Source organism: Sander lucioperca, chromosome 12 (genome assembly GCF_008315115.2).
Source record: "Sander lucioperca isolate FBNREF2018 chromosome 12, SLUC_FBN_1.2, whole genome shotgun sequence".
Taxonomy (NCBI): domain Eukaryota; kingdom Metazoa; phylum Chordata; class Actinopteri; order Perciformes; family Percidae; genus Sander; species Sander lucioperca.
In genome coordinates, this window is record NC_050184.1 from 11,396,855 (window position 1) to 11,416,922 (window position 20,068).

Sequence of the window (20,068 nt, forward strand, 5' to 3'; positions counted from 1 at the left end):
TGTTTATTCCTCGACACAGAGGCCCAGGGTTCGAATCTGACCTGCAGGGGTTTCCTGCACGTCTTCCCCTTCTCTCTCCCCTTTCATGTCTAAACAGTGATTAAAGGTGGAAATGCCCAAAAAATATAAAATATATATAATATAAAAAAAAAAATATGTACGATGGTGCTTTCCTTTGTTCTGGTCTCATTTGATAGCAGTAATAATACTAGTGTATCAAATTTATCAGATAATTATTTATTGATTAAAACACTAACTAAGCATTGCAACTTTAAAAAAAAATAGCATGCCATTTGATTTGACAAACGCATACAGAACCCAGCTTGATATTGAAATTTTTATTTTGTGCTGTTTGCCCTGATCGCTGCCCTCCCTTAGGACTCACTCCAAGAAACTCCCTATAGCACAAGTCCATGTTGTTTTACATTTTATTAATAGCAACATCAGAGTACTAAATGCACAGAGGACGAATCCAATGAGAATCGCATTTACAGTGCTTGCAAATACAGAGCTTAGTAGTACAAGAGTAACCAAATCAAAGTCACCTGGAAATCGAAACGTTTACCAATAACTACAAAAGGAAGAGATGTTGTTCATAAGACACAAAATAAAAGTTATACAACATTTAGCCGTCACAGAGACAGACTGGAGTCCCTTTTGTGGAGGTGTGTTGTGTGTGTACGTGTGTTTGTATATACTATAGGTCTTATACAAAAGTTAACAGAGGTACTCATTGATATATTAAACACAAATATAAAAAGTTTTAAGAGTCACAAAGTACAAACTCTTCATTTTTATGGCAACAACACAACTCGAGTCAGGTTCCTTCATGGTAGGTATGGATTGTGATTGTAAGTCAGCTTCGATGAACAAACCACTGTGTGCCCACATGTGAAAAATAACCCCACACACACACACACACACACACACACACACACACACACTTTTTTTTAGAAAGTCCTATACAACTTCCTCACCCCTAAAAATTGAAACATGTTTTTTATGATTTTATGATGTTTTTTTTCTTGGACACCTCCATCCACTGATTTTGATCAACTCAGGGAACAAGCAAACATCTATGCAAATCAAATCCTGCAACGGCAGATTTGGGTCACGCAGCTAGTCTCCATTTAGCAAGGGGATTATAGGAGAATTGAGATGTTGCAAACAAAGTGTTGTTTTTCTTATTTTCAAGTTTTTGACTGTATTGATACGCACTGACTGTGACAGTGACTTAGCTCTTGTGAATAGAAAAGTAAAAACATGACCCGAGAGGAGAGTCGGAGCCCTCCACTTTAGATACAGTAAGCGCACATTACGTGATTTTCTGAAACGATGACAAGAAGCGGTATGAGGAGCTACAGTTTTCTGACGGCTAAAAAATGGATTCAGTTCAGATACATATCAGTCTATAAATATACACTTTGTCCTTTACTCTGAGTTTAACTTTTTGTTGCTGGATCAAATATTTCCTTCTTCCTGCTGAGTCTCACCTTGCTTTTTGAGCAACCTGCTATCGACTTTTACTTCAAATGAAAATCACGTCACCATCAATGCTGGCTGTGAAACATGTTTCTATATGCTAAATCAGACACCCAAAGGCCAAGACTGAACAGAGTCGATACATTGATTCCTCTCCTCTCATGAATGCTTCCGACGATATGGATAAAACAATCCTCAGCCTTGGACATGTTCAGCCAACATCTAATGCAAACACGTGTCAATAGCTTCCACTCTGTATGTCTGACATGCAAACCGGAATCACAGTCCCTGAAAATGAGTGTGCGGCACATCCTTCATTTTGACAGGAAAACCCTTGTTGATTGATAGCTTGTTTGTGCTGTGGGGAGCATAGGTTTCGTGGGCTGCTGAAGAGACAGAACCGGAGCCGCAAAATATGCATTCGCTGTGAAAAAGGCATGTCAAGTCTTTGGTGTCTATTTAAGACTTTTCTACAAGCCCCCGATTCCCCCTGCCTTTGCCTGCACTGCACTCAGATAATGTTTCCTGAATTAAGTCTGACCAGCGGAGTGGAATCATTTTCCTCCCTCTTAGCTATAATACAGCGCGCTCATCAGCTATCTTGAAATATAAACTGAAAAGGCAAGAACGCAGTAAGGCATTTCCTTACATATCAGTTTGATTTCAGACAGAGGTAAAATGAGGAAAAATGATGTATGCTGATGTCTCCATATATCCTGTTTCAAATATATATCACAGCTGCAAGTTATATATCCAATAGGAATGCAATGTGATTTTTTTAGCTGGCAGCCCCTGTGGGTTTAATGAGGGATGCAAACAAACTTTTCAAGGCTAACAGAAGTAAAGCCTTAGAAACCCTTTTCCACACAGTATGAAACACAGAAAGAAATTCCAAACGTCAATTTTTATCTTAGTTCAATAAAGAATGAGAAATCCGTCTCACACGATCATTATTAGCGTGGTATAAAATTTCAACCTTTTTCAGTCGGGTCACATTGATATTTTACAATTATCAGGTATAGTGTTAGCAGTACAGAAACTTGGCAACCACAACTACCTTCTCTGATGAAACAGTTCGCAGCAATTCCAAGAAGCAGCATGATCACAAATGGTCATGATAATTAAGCCCAGATCTCTCACAATCTTCAGTATTTAAGATGAAATGATAATTCAGGTTTAGTACAACTTGGGTCTTATGTTCTTACCTCTCTTTAGACACCATTGCCGTCAGTAATAATGACATTGTACTCAACAAAGTTGAATGTTAAGATCTTTGAACAAAGCGACATAAAAAACAGTCCAACATGGCACAACCAAGTCAGGTTGTAAACAAACCTCCAGGTTAGCCAAACTTATTTGCAAGATAAAATAAAGGCGAACTGTAAAATATTACACAAATACCATTTTAAACATCCACCACACCTCAGTTTACAGATTTCAAGGATTAACTTTGACTAACTGTACTTGCCATAGTTGTGCTGTAGTTGTGTGCACACACAGTTTTACCCCGTTGGACTTAATTTTAGCGTCGTTGCCGTGTTCCCAGATCCCTGCAATTTACTTGGTGTGTACAATGTCATCCTAACTGATAGTCTGGTTGTCGCTTTGGCTTACATTTCTAAGTGTCGAAAGCTATGCTGCCGTGAGCAGAGTGGTTAGCTAAATGCTAACGTCAGCATGCTCACAATGACAATGCTAACATGCTGATGTTTAGCAGGTATACTGTTTACCTTGTAAATCATTTGCGTTGGTACTGTAGTCAAGAGATTGCCAAAGTCATTAGGATTTATCCTGTGGGCACTTTGGATATCTTTACCAAATTTTATAGCAATTCATCAGATAGATAGGTCCTATATTACAGTCTGCGCCACAGTGGTGGACTGACACCAGATATCAGGTAACAGGTATCATGGCTAGAAATAAGGCCCAAGTTGAAGTAAACCAGAATCATCCTTTAAAAACTTTAGTAAATGAAAAAAGTGAATGGCTTCCCACATAATTGTGCCTAACTCTGATCTTTTTTTAACCAGGTCAATTTAGCAGTTGCAGCAAAAACCATCTTCCTTTCTCAATTCTTCCTTGAGACGTCTCCCTGATTGTTTCATATGCTCATAAATGCTAATATTAATTATAGTTATTTTTTTGCAGTCAATACAATAAGTATGTGACAAATCATACATTTTCTGGGGCAGTTGTAACAATATGTATATACAAATACAAAATAAAATAAATGAATGCAACTTAGTCTAGATCAAGTTTAGTTGGTTTCTTGGCAGCTACTGTTGGATTTACACTGTTTTTTTGTATTCATGTGATGAAACACTCAATATAATAATTAATGTAGAAATGATGTTTGAGAACAGAAATTTCTTGGTTTCCCAGCCAACCATGAACACAGCAGAACCCAACATATGATCGCACCACCTCTTCGAACCACTCAGTACTTTCAGACATTCCACCTGGAAATCTCTCCTCAGTCTCTCAACTATTGCAGCGTCTACTGAAGTATTATACTGGTTAGCTAAAGATATAATGCAAGTACTGCTTGAAAGTGCAGGTAGGAAGCTTGGCACAAGGTTAGTTTTGTGTTTTAAAAGAAATACCATAGTTACACATGTAAACAAAGACACTATCCCCGACCTAGCTGAAACCTTCCCAAAAATGGGAGAGGTCCTGAAAAATAGAACACACCTGTACACAAATAGAAGCAAATATATAGAAAATACATTTACACGTGTATAATATACAGTAAGTTTTCGTAACCCTCTGACTATTAAGATAGCACTCTTCATTCAAAAAAAAAAGTTATGTCAAAGAAGCAACTCCGCAGCCTGACACACACACGTGAGGCTGAATTGGTATGGGTCATTCATGAGAGTGGTTTTCATGTTGTGAATGGGCAAAAGCAGGAGTTTTGCACCACAGTGTTTAACCCAGGCTGTCTTGGCACCTCCTGAATGGCTCACTTTTACAGATACTGATCTCACTGGGACAACCTGTTTCCTTGAATCCTTTAAGGAAGTGAGTACAAGCCTGAAAACAACCTAAGCGAATTACTGGAGCTCCACTGTCGACACACAGTAAAATCCACCTTTTAAATCTGTACATATTGCTGTCTGCAACCCAAAAATGTTTACAATTACAGTTGTATTTGTGCTTTGTACAAACCCACAGCACATTAAAAGGTAGATTCATAGGTGGCTTTGGAGCACAAAGGTAATCTGTTTTTCAGAGCTGGAGGTTGATAATACAATTTTTGGGGCTAGAATGCTCGCAGGAGAGCCTAAATGTCCTTCCTGACTATGGGAGGTGAGTTCCCTCACTTTGACATAGGAGATAGTTTAAAGCAATTTGGCAGCGGCTGATTGGCTTGTCATAATCGCCTTCCTTCAACAATACACTGACGGAGTGTTTTTGGGTCTTTGAAAGAACAAAATTAAACTCTTCTTTCTCATGAGTCTGTTTCGTATTTTTTCCCTCTGCTTCCTTTGGCACGAATTAAAACAATCTATTTGTGCACAACCCCCAACTTCCTGGCTGCGATATCTTAAATTCTGATATGCTAGAAATATTGTATAGAAGTATTGAGTGGATCTGGCTCTGGAGAGAGCTAACTAACCCCTACCACACATTCGGCGATGGAATTCCTCCCTGCTTGCATTTTAAACACATGGCGCAGATTGTCTTTATCCTAAAGGACAATTCGTTCACTGCTTCGTCTTCATTCTTAGTTGAAAAACTGTGGATAATTTTTATATTCCAGCTTCAACAAATTGGTTTATGTTCTTCTTGACTTTCTGACTATTATAGATGCACCGATACCACTTTTTTTAAGATCAAGTACAAGTACAAGTATTTACATTTGAGTACTTGCCGATACCGAGTACCGAATTGAGTACTTATTAATCGCTCTGGGGTCCAAGGGTGTTTTCAGACACACAGATGATTTTGGCCTTCTCTGATATTGTTGTCAATTAGAGCAAAGCAGTATTTTCAAAGTACCATGCCTTTTTTTCTAGTCAAAGCTCAGTGCCTGGGCCTGGACACTTTACTGGGCTAGTGTCAATAAAATAAATCATATAATTCCTAATATCAAAATACTGAGTGAAGTTTAGAAAGAACGAAGAACACAAAGTCCGATGATGTCATTCACGTGCCTATTACCTACCCATGTGGATTTACCGATCTAGCGGAGAGGATGGTTTGCTAAGCAAGTTCACAAGATTTTGTCCAAATTTAAAGACTTGTGGCAAACTACAACAGTTAAAACATTTAGACTACACACCAAGAGCTTTCGTTTCAGCCTGTTTGTGAAAAAAAAATCGCTATTTACAGAGTAGCACTGTGGTTGTTAAATCAGCGCTATGTAGAAACTGCATGCAGACAGAGCAGATTGAAACATCGCTTTCTTCATGTTTATGCCTGTTAAGCTGATGAGAGACATTGGGTTAACACCGCTACTCCAAATATCAGTGGTGAAGTTTACAGGCAACAGGCTGCTGATGTGCTTTTTCACAGAGCAGCTTTGGAAACACAGTTTCTGTGATGTGGTGACGGCTGGGAATCTCTCGGCTCCAGTACACTGAGAAGACGTCGAAACCCAGTATTATTAACGACTGACAATGGCTGGTCATCAAGTGCAATCATGTATTGGGCAAAAGCCTAGTTATTTTTTTTTTACAGTCAAAAATCTCCAAGCGGCCGGCATTGCTCCTCTTCCGTTGCCTATACCTGCTTGACGGAGAAGTTATTGTCACATTGCTATGAGGTGGTATCAGGTGTTGTAGTATCGGAATAATTTTATGACAACAAGTACGAGTACATCGGACACGGCATCGGACCGATACCCCTATACTGGCATCGGTATCGGTGCATCCCTACTGATTATAATTAAGACTTAGGTTTCAGAAATAATTTATTAAAAGTGAATCTTGGGAGTTGCGTGGAGATAATAATTTACTATCTCTGGAGGGGTTAACTTTTCAATCTCTTTCGTACTTTTGCAAATGATCACATGAATTATTTTGAATTTGAAGCTCAAATTGAATCTATTCCAACCTTTTAGCGCTGTGGCTCAGATCAAAATCATAACTAGTCATTAGAATTTATCCCAAACAGCTGCTGAAACTGAGACCAACATGGCACAAGTGTGCAAGCGAGCTAGACAGACCTGAGGCAGTATGAATGTCCTGTCCATCTCCATGCAGTCTGTTGTGGCTATCCATACCCAATCTAGTCATGATTTTGCTGCTATGGGATTCGTTGCAACAGTTTTTCCATGAAGCCAAATCAGGTACAAATCTTACACAATAAGCAATTGGCGCAGGTGGTGGTTTGGCTTACACCAGGTGTATTTCAGATGGTTTTCTTTGTTATAATCTCGGCTCGGGTGGGAGTATTTAATTAACAGTGCTGAATCCCAAGAGCTTCGGACCTCCACTGTTTGGGCTGTGGCAGACTATACTGTGTAAAAAAATAGACATAATTATTCTGTTTAAAATGGGACCTATAGAAACAATGTTTTAAAATCAACTGTTCACTAAAGCATATACCGTTTCTTTTTTTCCATCTTCTCTTTTCCCAAACTAATACAATAGTGCTTCATATAAATATCTTTTAGACTCTTTTGCAACACATTTCTTAAAACTATTTCAAAACATATTCAAATACATTTGTAGCATTTTTTTATCTTTCACATTTCTTTAAAAAAACAAAAAGAAACAATGTAGTTGAAGTCGATACAGGGTTAATATAGCGCTCTTTGTTTAGTCCATCAGTTGTTGAAACTTCCTTTAATCCAGGTTGTGGCACATAGTGGCATTATTGGCACATTGTTCAGAAATACAGTTCATCCTTCACCCACAGCAGCTCCTTGGGTTCATTTCTTTTCAAATGTCAAATGTTTTCCTTGAGACATCTGTGACGTTCACAGTCTTGTCCCACAATCCTGTAAATATACCTATATATAATCTATATCTAAATGACTGTACGTTTCTGGAAATATGGAGTGGCAGCGTTGTGGCTGCTCTGCTTGTGATCTCTAGAAAAATAAATATCTTCACCAGTGTCCAAAGAGTGATCACACTATTTTACAAAAAAGCTGTTTTGTGTGTTTCTTGTTTCCAACTGGATCCTGTGGAGAATAAAATCACCATTATCTCTCAGTAGGAGCCCAGCACAAAAACAAAACAATCACTGTTACAAAGATAGATTTTTACTTCCTAATGTATGTATATATGTTAGGACGAATTGGTATCCAATGCTGGCCTGAAAAACATGCAACCCAATGCCTTTTTCAAACCAGATAAAATGGCAATGCTGTATTAAAAAGCTGTACTGTAACATACACTTAACCCTGAGAAATACATTAGGTTTGCAGTATAATAATAAGGGATCTTTTAAGGCTGCAGCATAGGGGACATGCTGTGTAGAGCTGAGCTGACTGAGACTGTGTCCAGACAACGGCGAGGCGCTGTCCTCTCACTACGCTACCTGCAGGCAATCCATTCCTTTTAAAATCTGGGTCAATAGCAGACGTTACACCTCCCCCCGGGCTTCCAGCAACACTGTGGGGCCAGAGCATGTGTTTAACTTTCACGCTTTGAATTTCAAATGCAGGCCATTCTGGCATATATTATCCATGCATAAAAATATGTCACAAATCAAGAAAAAGTGCTCCTTCACTGCTGTTCAGAATGTTCCAAATAATATGCATATCGGTGTATGGATGAAAGTGACAACATAAATACTAATGAAAGTATTTCAGATATGAGAAGTGAAATCATTAATTGTGAGCATATAGCTTATTAATACTGATATATGCATAATTAGTTTCTTATCTCGACGAAATACGTCTAATACGGCACCAAAATGGATTTCTCCACCCTTTTTTTATTACTGCGCAGAAGATGGAACGGAGCATAAACATGTCACAAATAACAAACATATGCCAAGTTCCCCTCTATTCCCAAAGTGGAGCAGCATCACCACAGGGATCGAGGTGGCTTTGGCTCAGACGATGATTTGCAAGAGGACAAAATGGCACAGTACCCACCAGAGCTTGAATTCGGGAAGTCTCTTTCATCCACAGGAAGTGAACAAGGCCTTCAGCTCGTCAACAAGAGATCTCAAACCATTTCTCTGACACAAAGGCCACAGGAATCAGTTGTCGTTCAGTGGGGGAGGGCCTGTAGGACAAAGATGACAATGTTATTACTGGATGGAAGGCAGTCTGATTTGTTACATATTTATATTACATCCAATCAGTACTATATTTATCGTCAATAGCTTTTAACTTAAATTATTTCTAAAGTGGCATTATTGCTGAGCAGGTGCGTTGATAGGTTTCCTCAGAACACAAACATTGTTTTCCAAAGACTTCATACGTTCTCTAAGACCTACTGTGCTAATTAATAAACCTTCAGTGCCGCTGTCAACGCTGTACTATTGGTCACAGACAAACACAACAGAAATAATCACGTACTGAGACCTCCACTTCTTGGTGGAGGTAAACATTCAAGATTAATCAGCGCTGTTGTTGCTAAAAATGTAGCCATCCTTCCATGACTTTAAATAAACAAATCCAGACACTTTGTGGACTATTTACACCAGATGAATGATCCTCCCCTCACTGCCAGCATAATGAATCTGTCACAGACTTTGGATACACAGAGTAAGTGTGACCATCTTTGCTGGCCCCTGCAGCAGATGAGTGTTACTGTTATCCACTCAGACGGTAAACACTGTCAAAACTCAACCAAGCTTATTGTCGCACTACATATCAATGAAAGTTTAAGGTATAATGTGCCTAATTTCTATGTAAAACACACTTGCCTTGTCAGTTTATATCACAAAGAGTGACACATCTTCACCCACAGAGAGAAGCAATTTAAACTCGGAGTGAAATGCAAACACAATGACTTACCAGTATTACATCTTTTGCTACCCTTTTGGTATAAAGTAACACATTTTAGCTGGGTTGGTAAACATGTGCAGTTTACTGATATCACATTACATGACTTCTGTGCATTGAAGTTCAGTTTTCAAAGTATATATTTATATACCTGTCTGCCATTTGAAATGCTGTCAGAAGGATCAGTTAGACTGTAACGACTTCACATCACGTTGCCCTACAGCTATAAATTGACTCATTACACAACAATGAAAACCACTGGTAGGTGCATATTTTTGTGTGCAGCTTGAGCGTGCAGAGGCACACCGCTCCGCCGGGTGTCGGGCATTTGGACAAGGAATTAGGCGATGGAAGACAGCATTAAAGGCAACCAATTTATGTGTGGCTTTGCTGAGAAACAAACCTCAGATTGAAGCTAATTGTGGTTGAGAGTGAGGGCACAGAAACCCGAGCACTTCATGAAGAAAAAGTAAATTCACTACGATTGTAATTTTGATGTACTCTCTCTTGTCTGTGTGTCATCTTCTTCTTAATGCTTTATAATTTCATGTGCAAGTTATTAGAACATTTATCCCCTCGTAAAACCGTTATTATTCAGAAATAGACATTGATTTCTTAACCCAATTTTAATTGATTTGGCTTTGCCATTCAGCATGGGGTTTCATAATATTTTAGACTAATACCATTAATGATAATAACTGTGGTGGACAGAGACATCTCTTTAGAAAAGCATAAAAGGGCTGTGGATTTCCATTGCTGGCTGACTGAACAAATGTTCCAGTGTGCATTCACCCTGTGCTATAAACAGCCCTGGGCCGGCGTACCTGTTTCCGTTGTAAGCAGTCTTGTAGACAGGCGTCTGCTGGATCATCTCATCAGTGTAGATGGGCACGGCAGTCCGAACGCACTCATGTGAGCACTGCAGGCTGTCATTGTAGGCAGTGAATATGTCCACCTTGCTGGGCACTCGGGCTGGGGTGAAGTCTGTCAGGTTTTGGCAGCTTTCTTCCTGCTGGTGGATCTTGCGCTGATGGCTATTGTGGCGGCCATTTCCAGACTGCGCACAGCTACAAAAACACGCACCAAAGACAAGAAACAAACATAAAATCATACCTTGTACCCTTCACATCATCTGCAAGGATTTCTGACTAAATGTGAGTTTCTACAGTTGGTGTCTTTATGAGTAAAAAAGTAAAGGAATCTTTCCTACCAGTTTTTAAGGACGAGTGTTGTAATCAAGGCTGCGATAACCATAATGAGAGACACAGTGATTGTGATTATCTGGTGGACTGCCAAACCTGCAAAAAGAAAATAAACACAAGAGAATTTACATCTATGGAGGAAATGGTTTCACTCCCATTGCCCACAGCAAAGAGCCATGCACTTCACTTCTCTTTTCTTTTCTGTACTGTAGAAACCCACTGCACCCTACAGAGTATCAAGGGCAGCTCACTTGAAAAGCAGAGGATGACAACCCAGAACAATTTTGCTCTTCAGTAAGTATTGATGACTCTATCATCTACTGTTATTCATAATTAAAGAGTAACATACATTATTCCATCACAGTACAGCAAACTGTAATGGATAACCAAGTTGAAGTTTTCTCTAAGTATTTATAAAACTTATAATTCTTATGTCATTATTTTTCAAACCAAATGAACCCTTCAACAGAAGACCCACATTCAAAGAGCTGGAATGCTTTTTTCTAGCCTTTTTACCACCATATCTCCGTAGATTTTGCCCTTAGGCTTTTTATTTAAACATTATGTGAGAGCAAATTGTTTGATATGGTATATCAAATAAAATATTTGATCAAAAGGTTGTCCTGACAGGTAGTCTAAGTGCTTTGAAAAGGGAGAATGCAGGGTAGAGGAATGAGAAAACACACATAATGTACATAAGCATTAAAGCTGGTTTAGAGTAATAGAGGAGGTGTCATGCTATTCTCAAGAGCTTCAGCCGCAAATTTAGGACACTGTTATTGTTTATTATAAATTGAATTTAAAATGGTTTTAATACCAAATAAAAGAAAAACAAATTTGCCCAAAACCCGATATGGACAATTACAATCAGAAATATTTTTTTTGTGAATCAAACTTAATATGTGACCAACTTGAAGTGCAAAATTGTTAATAAGAACATAAATGCAACAGCACTGCTTTCACAACTCACATCTTGTCAAACTACACAATTCACAGAATGTATATATTGTTTTACAATTTTGGGTTGGGTAAGGATTACAATTTTCCAATGTGTCAACTTAATTTTAAAGAAAATCAAACTAATACTTTCTTAAGTTCTTAAGACTTTACATGAAAAATAATATATATTCTTTTCCTTTTCAGGCTACTTAAAGCTGGATTATTCTTTTTTTTTTTTTCCGATTTGGGCCAACAGAAAAGACAAAAAAAATAATAATATGTGAAGTATTATCACTTTAATGTCAAATGTCATGCTAAATGTGTTAGAATGGAGTTTCCTCACATGTCCAGCAACAGAGAGATATTTTATTTGGAGTATTATCTCTAGGTCTCTGGTTTTGGACTGAACCTAATATTCACTCTTTTTTTTGCTCTGTTGAAAAATATCTGACTTTTTAGCTGCTAAATGCTCCCTTATATGTTCACCCCCTCTTAGACATTAACTTTGTCTGTCTGTTGTTTGGTGCTGGGCAGGTAGCATACAGTGGCATACAGGAGTTTGTAAACCAAAACAATGAGCTAAAAGAGGCTAAAATGCTCGGTAGAACTGAGGGGAACTGATAGAGTGGAGATAATTCTCTGAGTTTCTCACTACAAGAAACCCTTTTAAAATTACACATTGTCATTTGATTCATTATGAGTATAAAACTATTGAATAGTGCTGCTTTAAAGAACTATAGATGCCCTGCTACATCCTAGGAAAGCTAATTGATTTCAGTATTTCTGTGGTAATGTTATGCTCTGTGCTAAGTATCTGAAATAGAGATAATATGTGACAGGAGGAACTCCATCCAGGACTTATCCACAGGTCACAAGCTTTCTTCCCTTCGAAAGCATACTGACCAACTGTTAATATTTATAATGCACGAGCTGTTTAAGATCAATCTGCACTTGTCTACCATTATAGAAAATCATTATTGGACAAATTAAAACCCAATTACAGTGCCATCACATGGACAGCGGAGACACTGGTTGAGAAAAGTACAACTCTTGTAAGTATTGGTGACTTCCACTGATTTGAGAAGGATTATAAACCCACCAACCTCTGCATAATAGTCAAACCAAAGCAATGAACACCACTTCATCATAATTCGTAACACGTTTGTGACAGGTACCTGGTTTACAGCCTTGTTTCGCTAAGCTGTTTGGACACTGCCAAGCCATAAAAGTATGACTATTCTTTAAATGAGCAACTATGCAGCCTTTTGCATCTTATCCAGCTTGCAGATACATAGACCAAAGGTTCTCTGCTTGCTCCCTTTGTTCTGTATGACTAAAGTACAAAAGCATTGTTCTTATTTAAATTCTTAAGACTCGTGTGTGTTCTGATCTCTCCCTTTTGCCAGAGGACAGTAATCCACAAACAAAACTGTGCAGTACATGTCTGAATTGAAGATTAGTGTGAGCCTATTCAACTCTACTGTATGGTTTGTGTGCTGTGTACTTGTGTGGGTGAGTGATAGAGCATAAGAGCGACTAGGACACAATGACACACTGCAGCAGGTGACATGTGGCGGGGTGAAAGAAAAAAGCCGTCATGATGAAAATGCCCATGTGGGCCTTATACATCTCACCTCTCCATCAGCCAGCTGCCTAACTGCTGATTCAAGCCAATTTGTCTTCGGGAAGGCTCAAAAGGAAGTGCTGCTCGGTCATTTTGGAAAAGCACACAGCCCGTCCTCTGCCTGCCTGCTGCCGGACAGCCTCCTCTTGGATAATAAACTTCTGCAGGCAGGGCCGTGCAAAAGGCGGGCCAGGTCAACCTTGGATTAATGATATCTCCGGCTGGCTCAGGAAAGCCTTACTTTCCCAGCGCAATCAGAGTCCTTGCCATGGCAAAGGCACATTATCTGTCAAGTCGTTTGCATTTCCCTCATCTCACCTCTCTATCCTCCCTCTTCTCCCTCTGTGCCTGTCTCCGGCTGACGTCAAAGCTCTTAAGTTGAAAGTGTTCGGTTATAAATTAACATCTGTCCAAGTTCAGGCATTATACAGCTTGCCCCTGACCTTGATCAATAACTAGGGCCTCTACCGAGAATTGTTTCATTTTACATTGATGTCAGAGTGAAAGGGAGCACTTCCCAGTCAGGAAATTCAAATTAAATACTGCACTTGGTGAATTTGTCCCGAAAACCACAACTGATTAAATCACATTATGGCATTGCATTAGGCTGTGCTCTCTCCCTACCTCTAATGGACACTCCTCTGTCCATGCAAGGGAAACTTCTCAGTATAATACAAACGGTCAAAAAGTGCATGCAACCATCGATTGGCAAATGGGTTGTCAGTGAACACAACACACGCATGTTTAGCAGCCCCAGCCAGTCTGTGATGTTATACCAGAGGAATCCAATTGGCTCAGTTGGTGAGCACGAGCATGATGCGTGTAGTTTGCTGATGCTATGTTACATGTTTTCAGGGTATTTGAGTCCAAATAACTCATTAAGAGTAACTTCAGGCTGCCATTTGAAGACTAAAATATGTATACTTTCCTAGTACAGCTCTTTAATGAAACTCTGAGAACTTGAGGTCCAGCATCCCAAACACCAACATTAAGACCATTATAACCTAATTTTCAGGGCAGTGCATTTAACAGCGCAGGGGAAATATAGCAGATAATGACATGGGTGACAAATCTGAGTGCATAGGCCAGTTCTATTTTCATCCACGACTGCCAGTTAGAGAGACGGAAATTTGGCCTTGCTATCTAAAAGCTATCAGTGTGTCCTGGCTGTCCGGTTTAAATTTCACCTTTGGCAGTCACCTTGCTTTAGAGAGACCCGGTTAGGTTTTGTTTGGTCAAATCACTGCCAAACAATGGCCCTGTTCTGACCTGGTTTTATCATCCATCATGAGTAATCCCATCACAAGTGGACAGCTCTAGGTATGGGTATGGCAGTAAAATGTGTCTCCAAATGCGTCCTGAGTGACCACTTGTGATTGGATCTCACTTCCCTGCTCTATATGCAAATAAACACGTACATCATTTCCGCTTACATAGGCCGGTTGTGTGTGTTTATAAATGTCAGTTGTTACTCTCACATAAATTAATTAATAAAGTGAAAAATGAAAAAAGCGCTGCCCACAGTCTGTCTGTGTGCCGACCATAGACTGTAGCCTATACAAAAAGGTGCCGAAATAAGGAGGTCTACCAACAGCACCAGGACCTGTGCAAGAGAGAAAGACATTTTTAAAAGTCTCTGTGTGTTCAGCTCTTAGAACGTTTGTGTCAGGGTTTTGGTGTTTTGTCTTATTGTGGTTGTTTTTCAGTTATGTTCTGTTTCCTGTTTTATTTTGTAGTCTGTCTTGTCTGCCTTGTCTAGTTTACTTCCTGTCTTTGTTTGTTTCCCGCCTTTTTTTATTGTTCCACCTGTTGTGTCACCTGTCCCTCATTAGTCCTCGTTACCTGTGTATTTAGTCCCTGTTCTGTCTTTGTCTCTTGTCAGATCATTTCATTCTGTTTCCCGTTCATTCTGTTTGCTGTGTATTCTTTTGCCGTGTTTCCTATTGGATGTTTCTCTGTGTTTTTGCGGATTCTGTTTTTCGATTGTTCCAGCCTGGCTACCTTCCTGAGGACACTTTGTGTAAGACTCTTTTGTTTAATAAATCCTCTCACTGCATTTGGGTCCAAGCCTAGTCTTTCCTGACTAAACCTGACAGTTTGTAGCTTCTATCTGCATCTCTGTGGTTTGAAGTTTAGTATATATTAGAACTGCTTTATTTTACATTTCATATTTGCTTGTGGGAGTCGTGTTACATTACTGCCGATTAAGACCCAACATTTCCTGATTTTGCCGCTTCATAACGTAAGCATTTAAATACCAAAATAACAGGGGACTTTTATTGTGAATAACTTATAGGAAATTAAACTGTTTCACAGCCGCTACATTGACCACTCATGCACCGTCTTACTTTAGACAGCGCTGTGTAGCTCTGGCAATGCAAAACTAATAAACTGAAGGAGACAACATAGGATCAGGATTGTTTGTAGTAATAGCCTACATATTGGTGAATTCTGAGATGTTTTATGAAACTAAAAATAACGTTATTGCATACTGGCAGAAGCAATCGCACTGCACAAAGCTCCGACAACCAAGACCAGGCAGCAAAGGAACAAGAAGACCGTCACATTACCGACAGTATGATAATAACATCCAAAACACACAATTAACTCAGTGGTTTCTGTGACACGAGAAATAACTTTGATTGAGTAGCCTATGTAGTTCCGCTCACAGCTGAGTGGACGGTCTTTAATGTGGACACAGGACATATTCCCGTTCTCACTGCTATTAGAATGTGGACACATGCGGCTTAAACCACCTCCAAATGTAGTTTTTGAGAGTGAATCTCAGGTGGAAACAGAGTTAGTGAGAGGCTGAAAGGGAGATCGATAGAGAGAGAAAGGGACAGAAAGTTTGGGACAAAAAGGAGGACAGCTAGCTTGTGACCTCTGTGGAGGCAGGATTTGAGCCCCCATCGATGTTCCCAGCAAGGAATAAATGAGATTTTGTTTGCCTTCATGGCCATGACACTTTGATGAACATATCAAAGAAAAGCATGGTGTTAAAATGAAATCTCTCCTTGCTACCTGCTTTTAATAAAAGAACCCCATCTTAGACACATACTGTGTGGGTTCAGTAGGGTTGAGCATCGAGAACCGATTCCTACTTGGAATCGTTTCAAAAATTACAATTCCAGTAGAATGGTTTCTTTATTGGAATTGCTTGGAATCGTTTAGAGGATTTGGTTTCAAATTCGATCATTGCTTCCCAATTTAATATGCGCAAGTTTTGGTTGCCGTAGCGGCCAGGTGATTGTTGTGTTGCAGCCTTGGAGCACAGTAAGCAGCGCTCTAGTGTGGCTTTATTTTAAATTGAAAAAGCCTTGTAAAACTGCAAACCACCATTGAATCAAAATAAAACTTTCCTCTTATTTGTGAAAATAAGCATGTGACCCGTTTCAACTCCACCCCTCAAAGAATCGGAATCGAGAATCGATAAGAACTGGAATCGAAAGGAAGAATCGGAATTGGAATCAGAATTGTTAAAATCCAAACGATGCACAACCCTAGGGGTCAGTAATGGAGCCAAGCAGGTATGTCTGGTTTGTAGCACCTTTCAAAACTCCTCATATATGTTTTTCTTTTACCATTGTCACATCACATTCTCTCGGTATGTTTAGCCTGAGTGCATTAAAGCTGTGGTAGGCCCTTTATTGTTGGTTTTGTTTGGCAATAATTCCATAACAATCTTTCAGCATATTCAAGTGGTCTTTTAGAAAACTAGACTTCTGCACAGCCTCTCTCCTCTGTTTTCAGGCTTATAGTTCTCATCAGAGAAATGTAAATTATATTTAAAGTTTAACACATTTATTGAGTTGTGAAGTGGTAATTAGTGCTGTGTTTATGAAATACCTTACACTGTTGCTGTATTTATCTTGAAGCCTGGTCCTAAACAAAGGTGTAATTAGCTATATGGAAGCATCAACATCAAACTGAAAAAAGTATTAGTAGCTGCTTTACTGAAACAAGATGAGGAACACATATTCCTGAAACCTGAAAGGTCAGCAATAGCTTTAGCTCTTATTTCTACACAGAATACTTGAAGGGCCCTGTAAAATCAGATTGCAATTTTTTTTTTTTTGACTGAGAGATGGACAGAGTGATTATCAATAAAATGTAATTGTAGACATACTGCATGTTCCATGTTAAAATAATAAATGAGTACATGTTACAGCTAGTCATGACTCAGCCTCAGTGTGCAACCATCTTTATGGTGGTTTTTGACCTTGCTGAACTCCCGACTTGTCTCTCTGCAATTTACATGGTGGATTAAGTGACAACATCTAAACCACAGGCAGTTTGTCCTCTGAGTAACAAGGCGCTACTGGACAAATGATGCGGAAAAGAGAATTTCTATTTAATCACTATGCATGTATGTATGAGTTATTGTGAGTCTTTAGTTGTGTGTGTGTGTGTGTATGCTGGACCGTCTGTATGTAGCAGTAAGCCCTATTAGGCATCCATTGCAAAGAGCCATTTAGGGCTAATGGTGCCTACACCTACACAGTGTTGGCTTAAAAGCTTCTGAAAAATGTGGGAAAGACCCCTTATTTGCTCACAGAGCAGCAGCTTACAGAGGTTGAGCCATCTCACTCCTACACACCACAAAGCACATTTGTGCAGGCATATTCAATACACGCTGATAAGCTGCACGAACCTTCTGAGACCTCTCTTACAACCAGGCACCTGAGCAGGACAGGTTGGGGGAAGACTCCCGTCAAAGGCAGCATGCTGATAGTTAGAAATTGCCAATTAATGTTGGTGTCAAAGTGTCAATCTAGGCTGATTTCCACTGAGTCGCCAAGCAATCTAAAACACTTATTGAAGAGGGTGCTGAGAGAGAGAAGAGAGGGACAGAGAGAAAGAAGAGGGGAAAGTTGAACAGGGCGAGATCAGAAACAATTACTCCTACATGCCTTTCCTCTCAGTGTCAAAGGCATCGCTGCATAAGGCCGGTTACACACTGGATGCCCGGTGTCCGTTTATATTTCGGCTCCTATGTTAACAGGTTAGAACGCATAGAGGTTAGAAAATGCATGCATGCTAGAAATAGGACCGACGGCATTTTTCACGTGACATGCAAGCGTGTTCCAGGAAAAATAGAATAGGAAAAGATGTTTATGTCATTTTGACACTACTACATATTAATAAATGACATGTTGATGTTTGAAAGTATCTAGGTTTTGATATAAATGCAGATATAAATGTAATAAAAAAAAAAAAAAAAACGATTTTCTAATATTGCACTCAATTGTCAATATAGAACAAAATATTCTGTAGCCTATTTTGCCATCAATACTGCTGACGTTGTCTTTGTTGTAATCAAATCAGTCTATATTTATGTTTAACATGGTATTTCATTTTATCAATGGGAAACATACATGTGTACAGACAAGGCTAGCAGCAGCAGGGCCGTGTCAGGCGCGTTTCTGGTGTGTAAAGACATAGAAAAATCCACGCAGCTGACACGCAACAGAAACGCCACGCTCACACGACGCAGGCAGTGTGTAGCCGGCCTAATTCAGTCAGGCTGGATGGCAAATGCTAGAATGGCCAAAAAAACGGGTTGCCTAAGTATATTGCTAGCATCCCTTACAAGAGGATACACTTGTCTTGTGTGGCTGCCTGTATTTTGAACAGTGGATAACATACAGTAGCTCATCCTGTTGAGAACAGAAGAAATTAAAATGAGTGCAATTTCCAGGTGGGTGTAATATGAAATTGATACTAAGGCAGCTTCAATCAACCATCCTGAAATATGTGTACTGTCAGTTCAAAGACAGGAAGTATTTTTCTACCAACAAAGCTTAGCTGAATTGTTTCGCAGGTGATTGGAGAGGAAAACATACCATGCACCTGCACTGTTTTGGCTTTGAGTCCAATTCTATCATCCTCTCTCTCTTTCCAGTCAAGCAACACCATGTCAGTTTTCAACAAAGCTGAAAATCTCTCAAAAGCTAAAATAAATAAACTCATAGGTTTAAAAAAAAAAAACGGTCATATTAAAATTCTGCCCCATCCCTTCTGATTGACGGAAACAATTTCCTCTATCCAAAAAAGTGTCTCAGTCAACATCTGCACTCCTCTTCCTTCAGGCAGATGTGTCAAGCCATGAAGAAAGAGCTGAGCAGCGGGGAAACTGAAAGTGAAACAGCATCTGCTCAGTCTGGCCCCTTCATCTCCTCTTGGCTCAGTTTTCTGTAAATCAGTCAAAGGGGGGTTTGACTCTGCACGCCTGTCACCAGGCATGAGCATTTAAGCCCAGATTTAACGCTCGAGAAAAGGAGATTCATTTTTACCCACTTTATTGAGAGTCAATACAGAAAGTAATGGCAAATTTATTGGATTGCCATGGTAACCGTTGGGAGAAGTGGATTCTCTCTGTCTCTCTGTGTGTCTCTCACTGTTGAAGATGATGTATTGTACGCCTCTACAGGTCTACCACAGGTCGAAATCATGTATTTAAATGTTCACTGAGCTTGCTTCTTTAAAAATAGATTCCTGGGACACTTAACATACATTTTACATCCGCTCACTTTGCTCTACAGTGGATGTAAACTTACTTATTTACTCCATTTAACCCTCCATCCCCTCACAAACTTGAAAATGTGATGTGAATTGTTACCAGATGGATATATTCATTTTAAATACCTGCTGGCTTTTTTTATTACTTTGAACATCCAATGAATGTGTCTGTTTTACGTGCACAGGACCAAACTGTAAGGGACACGTTGTTTACGCCACACAAGCCTGTAACATTTAACCTTGCGACTACCAGACCTCTAACAAGAGCTATGTTATCAGTTGTGGCTTTACTGACTGCAGTTTTAATCATCTCATATTCATAATGGAGCTGACAGCTCCATCTGTGCAGAGTAGAGGGGGGGTCACAGTTACTAGCAGCACAATCAC

The 20,068-nt window shown here is 39.4% G+C and overlaps 1 protein-coding gene across 1 annotated transcript in view; it reads right to left on the bottom strand.

The window, feature by feature from the left end:
• Positions 1-414: 414 nt before the first annotated feature.
• ajap1 (adherens junctions associated protein 1) overlaps positions 415-20,068 on the bottom strand; it is a 61,911-nt gene continuing 42,257 nt past the window's right edge. The window contains exons 3-6 of the mRNA XM_031286603.2: positions 10,605-10,692; positions 10,219-10,461; positions 8,537-8,669; positions 415-7,615 (exon numbers count right to left, since the gene is read on the bottom strand). Coding sequence (XP_031142463.1) covers positions 8,597-8,669; positions 10,219-10,461; positions 10,605-10,692 — 404 coding nt within the window. The 3' untranslated portion in view covers positions 415-7,615; positions 8,537-8,596. The remainder of the gene's footprint in view (positions 7,616-8,536; positions 8,670-10,218; positions 10,462-10,604; positions 10,693-20,068) is intronic.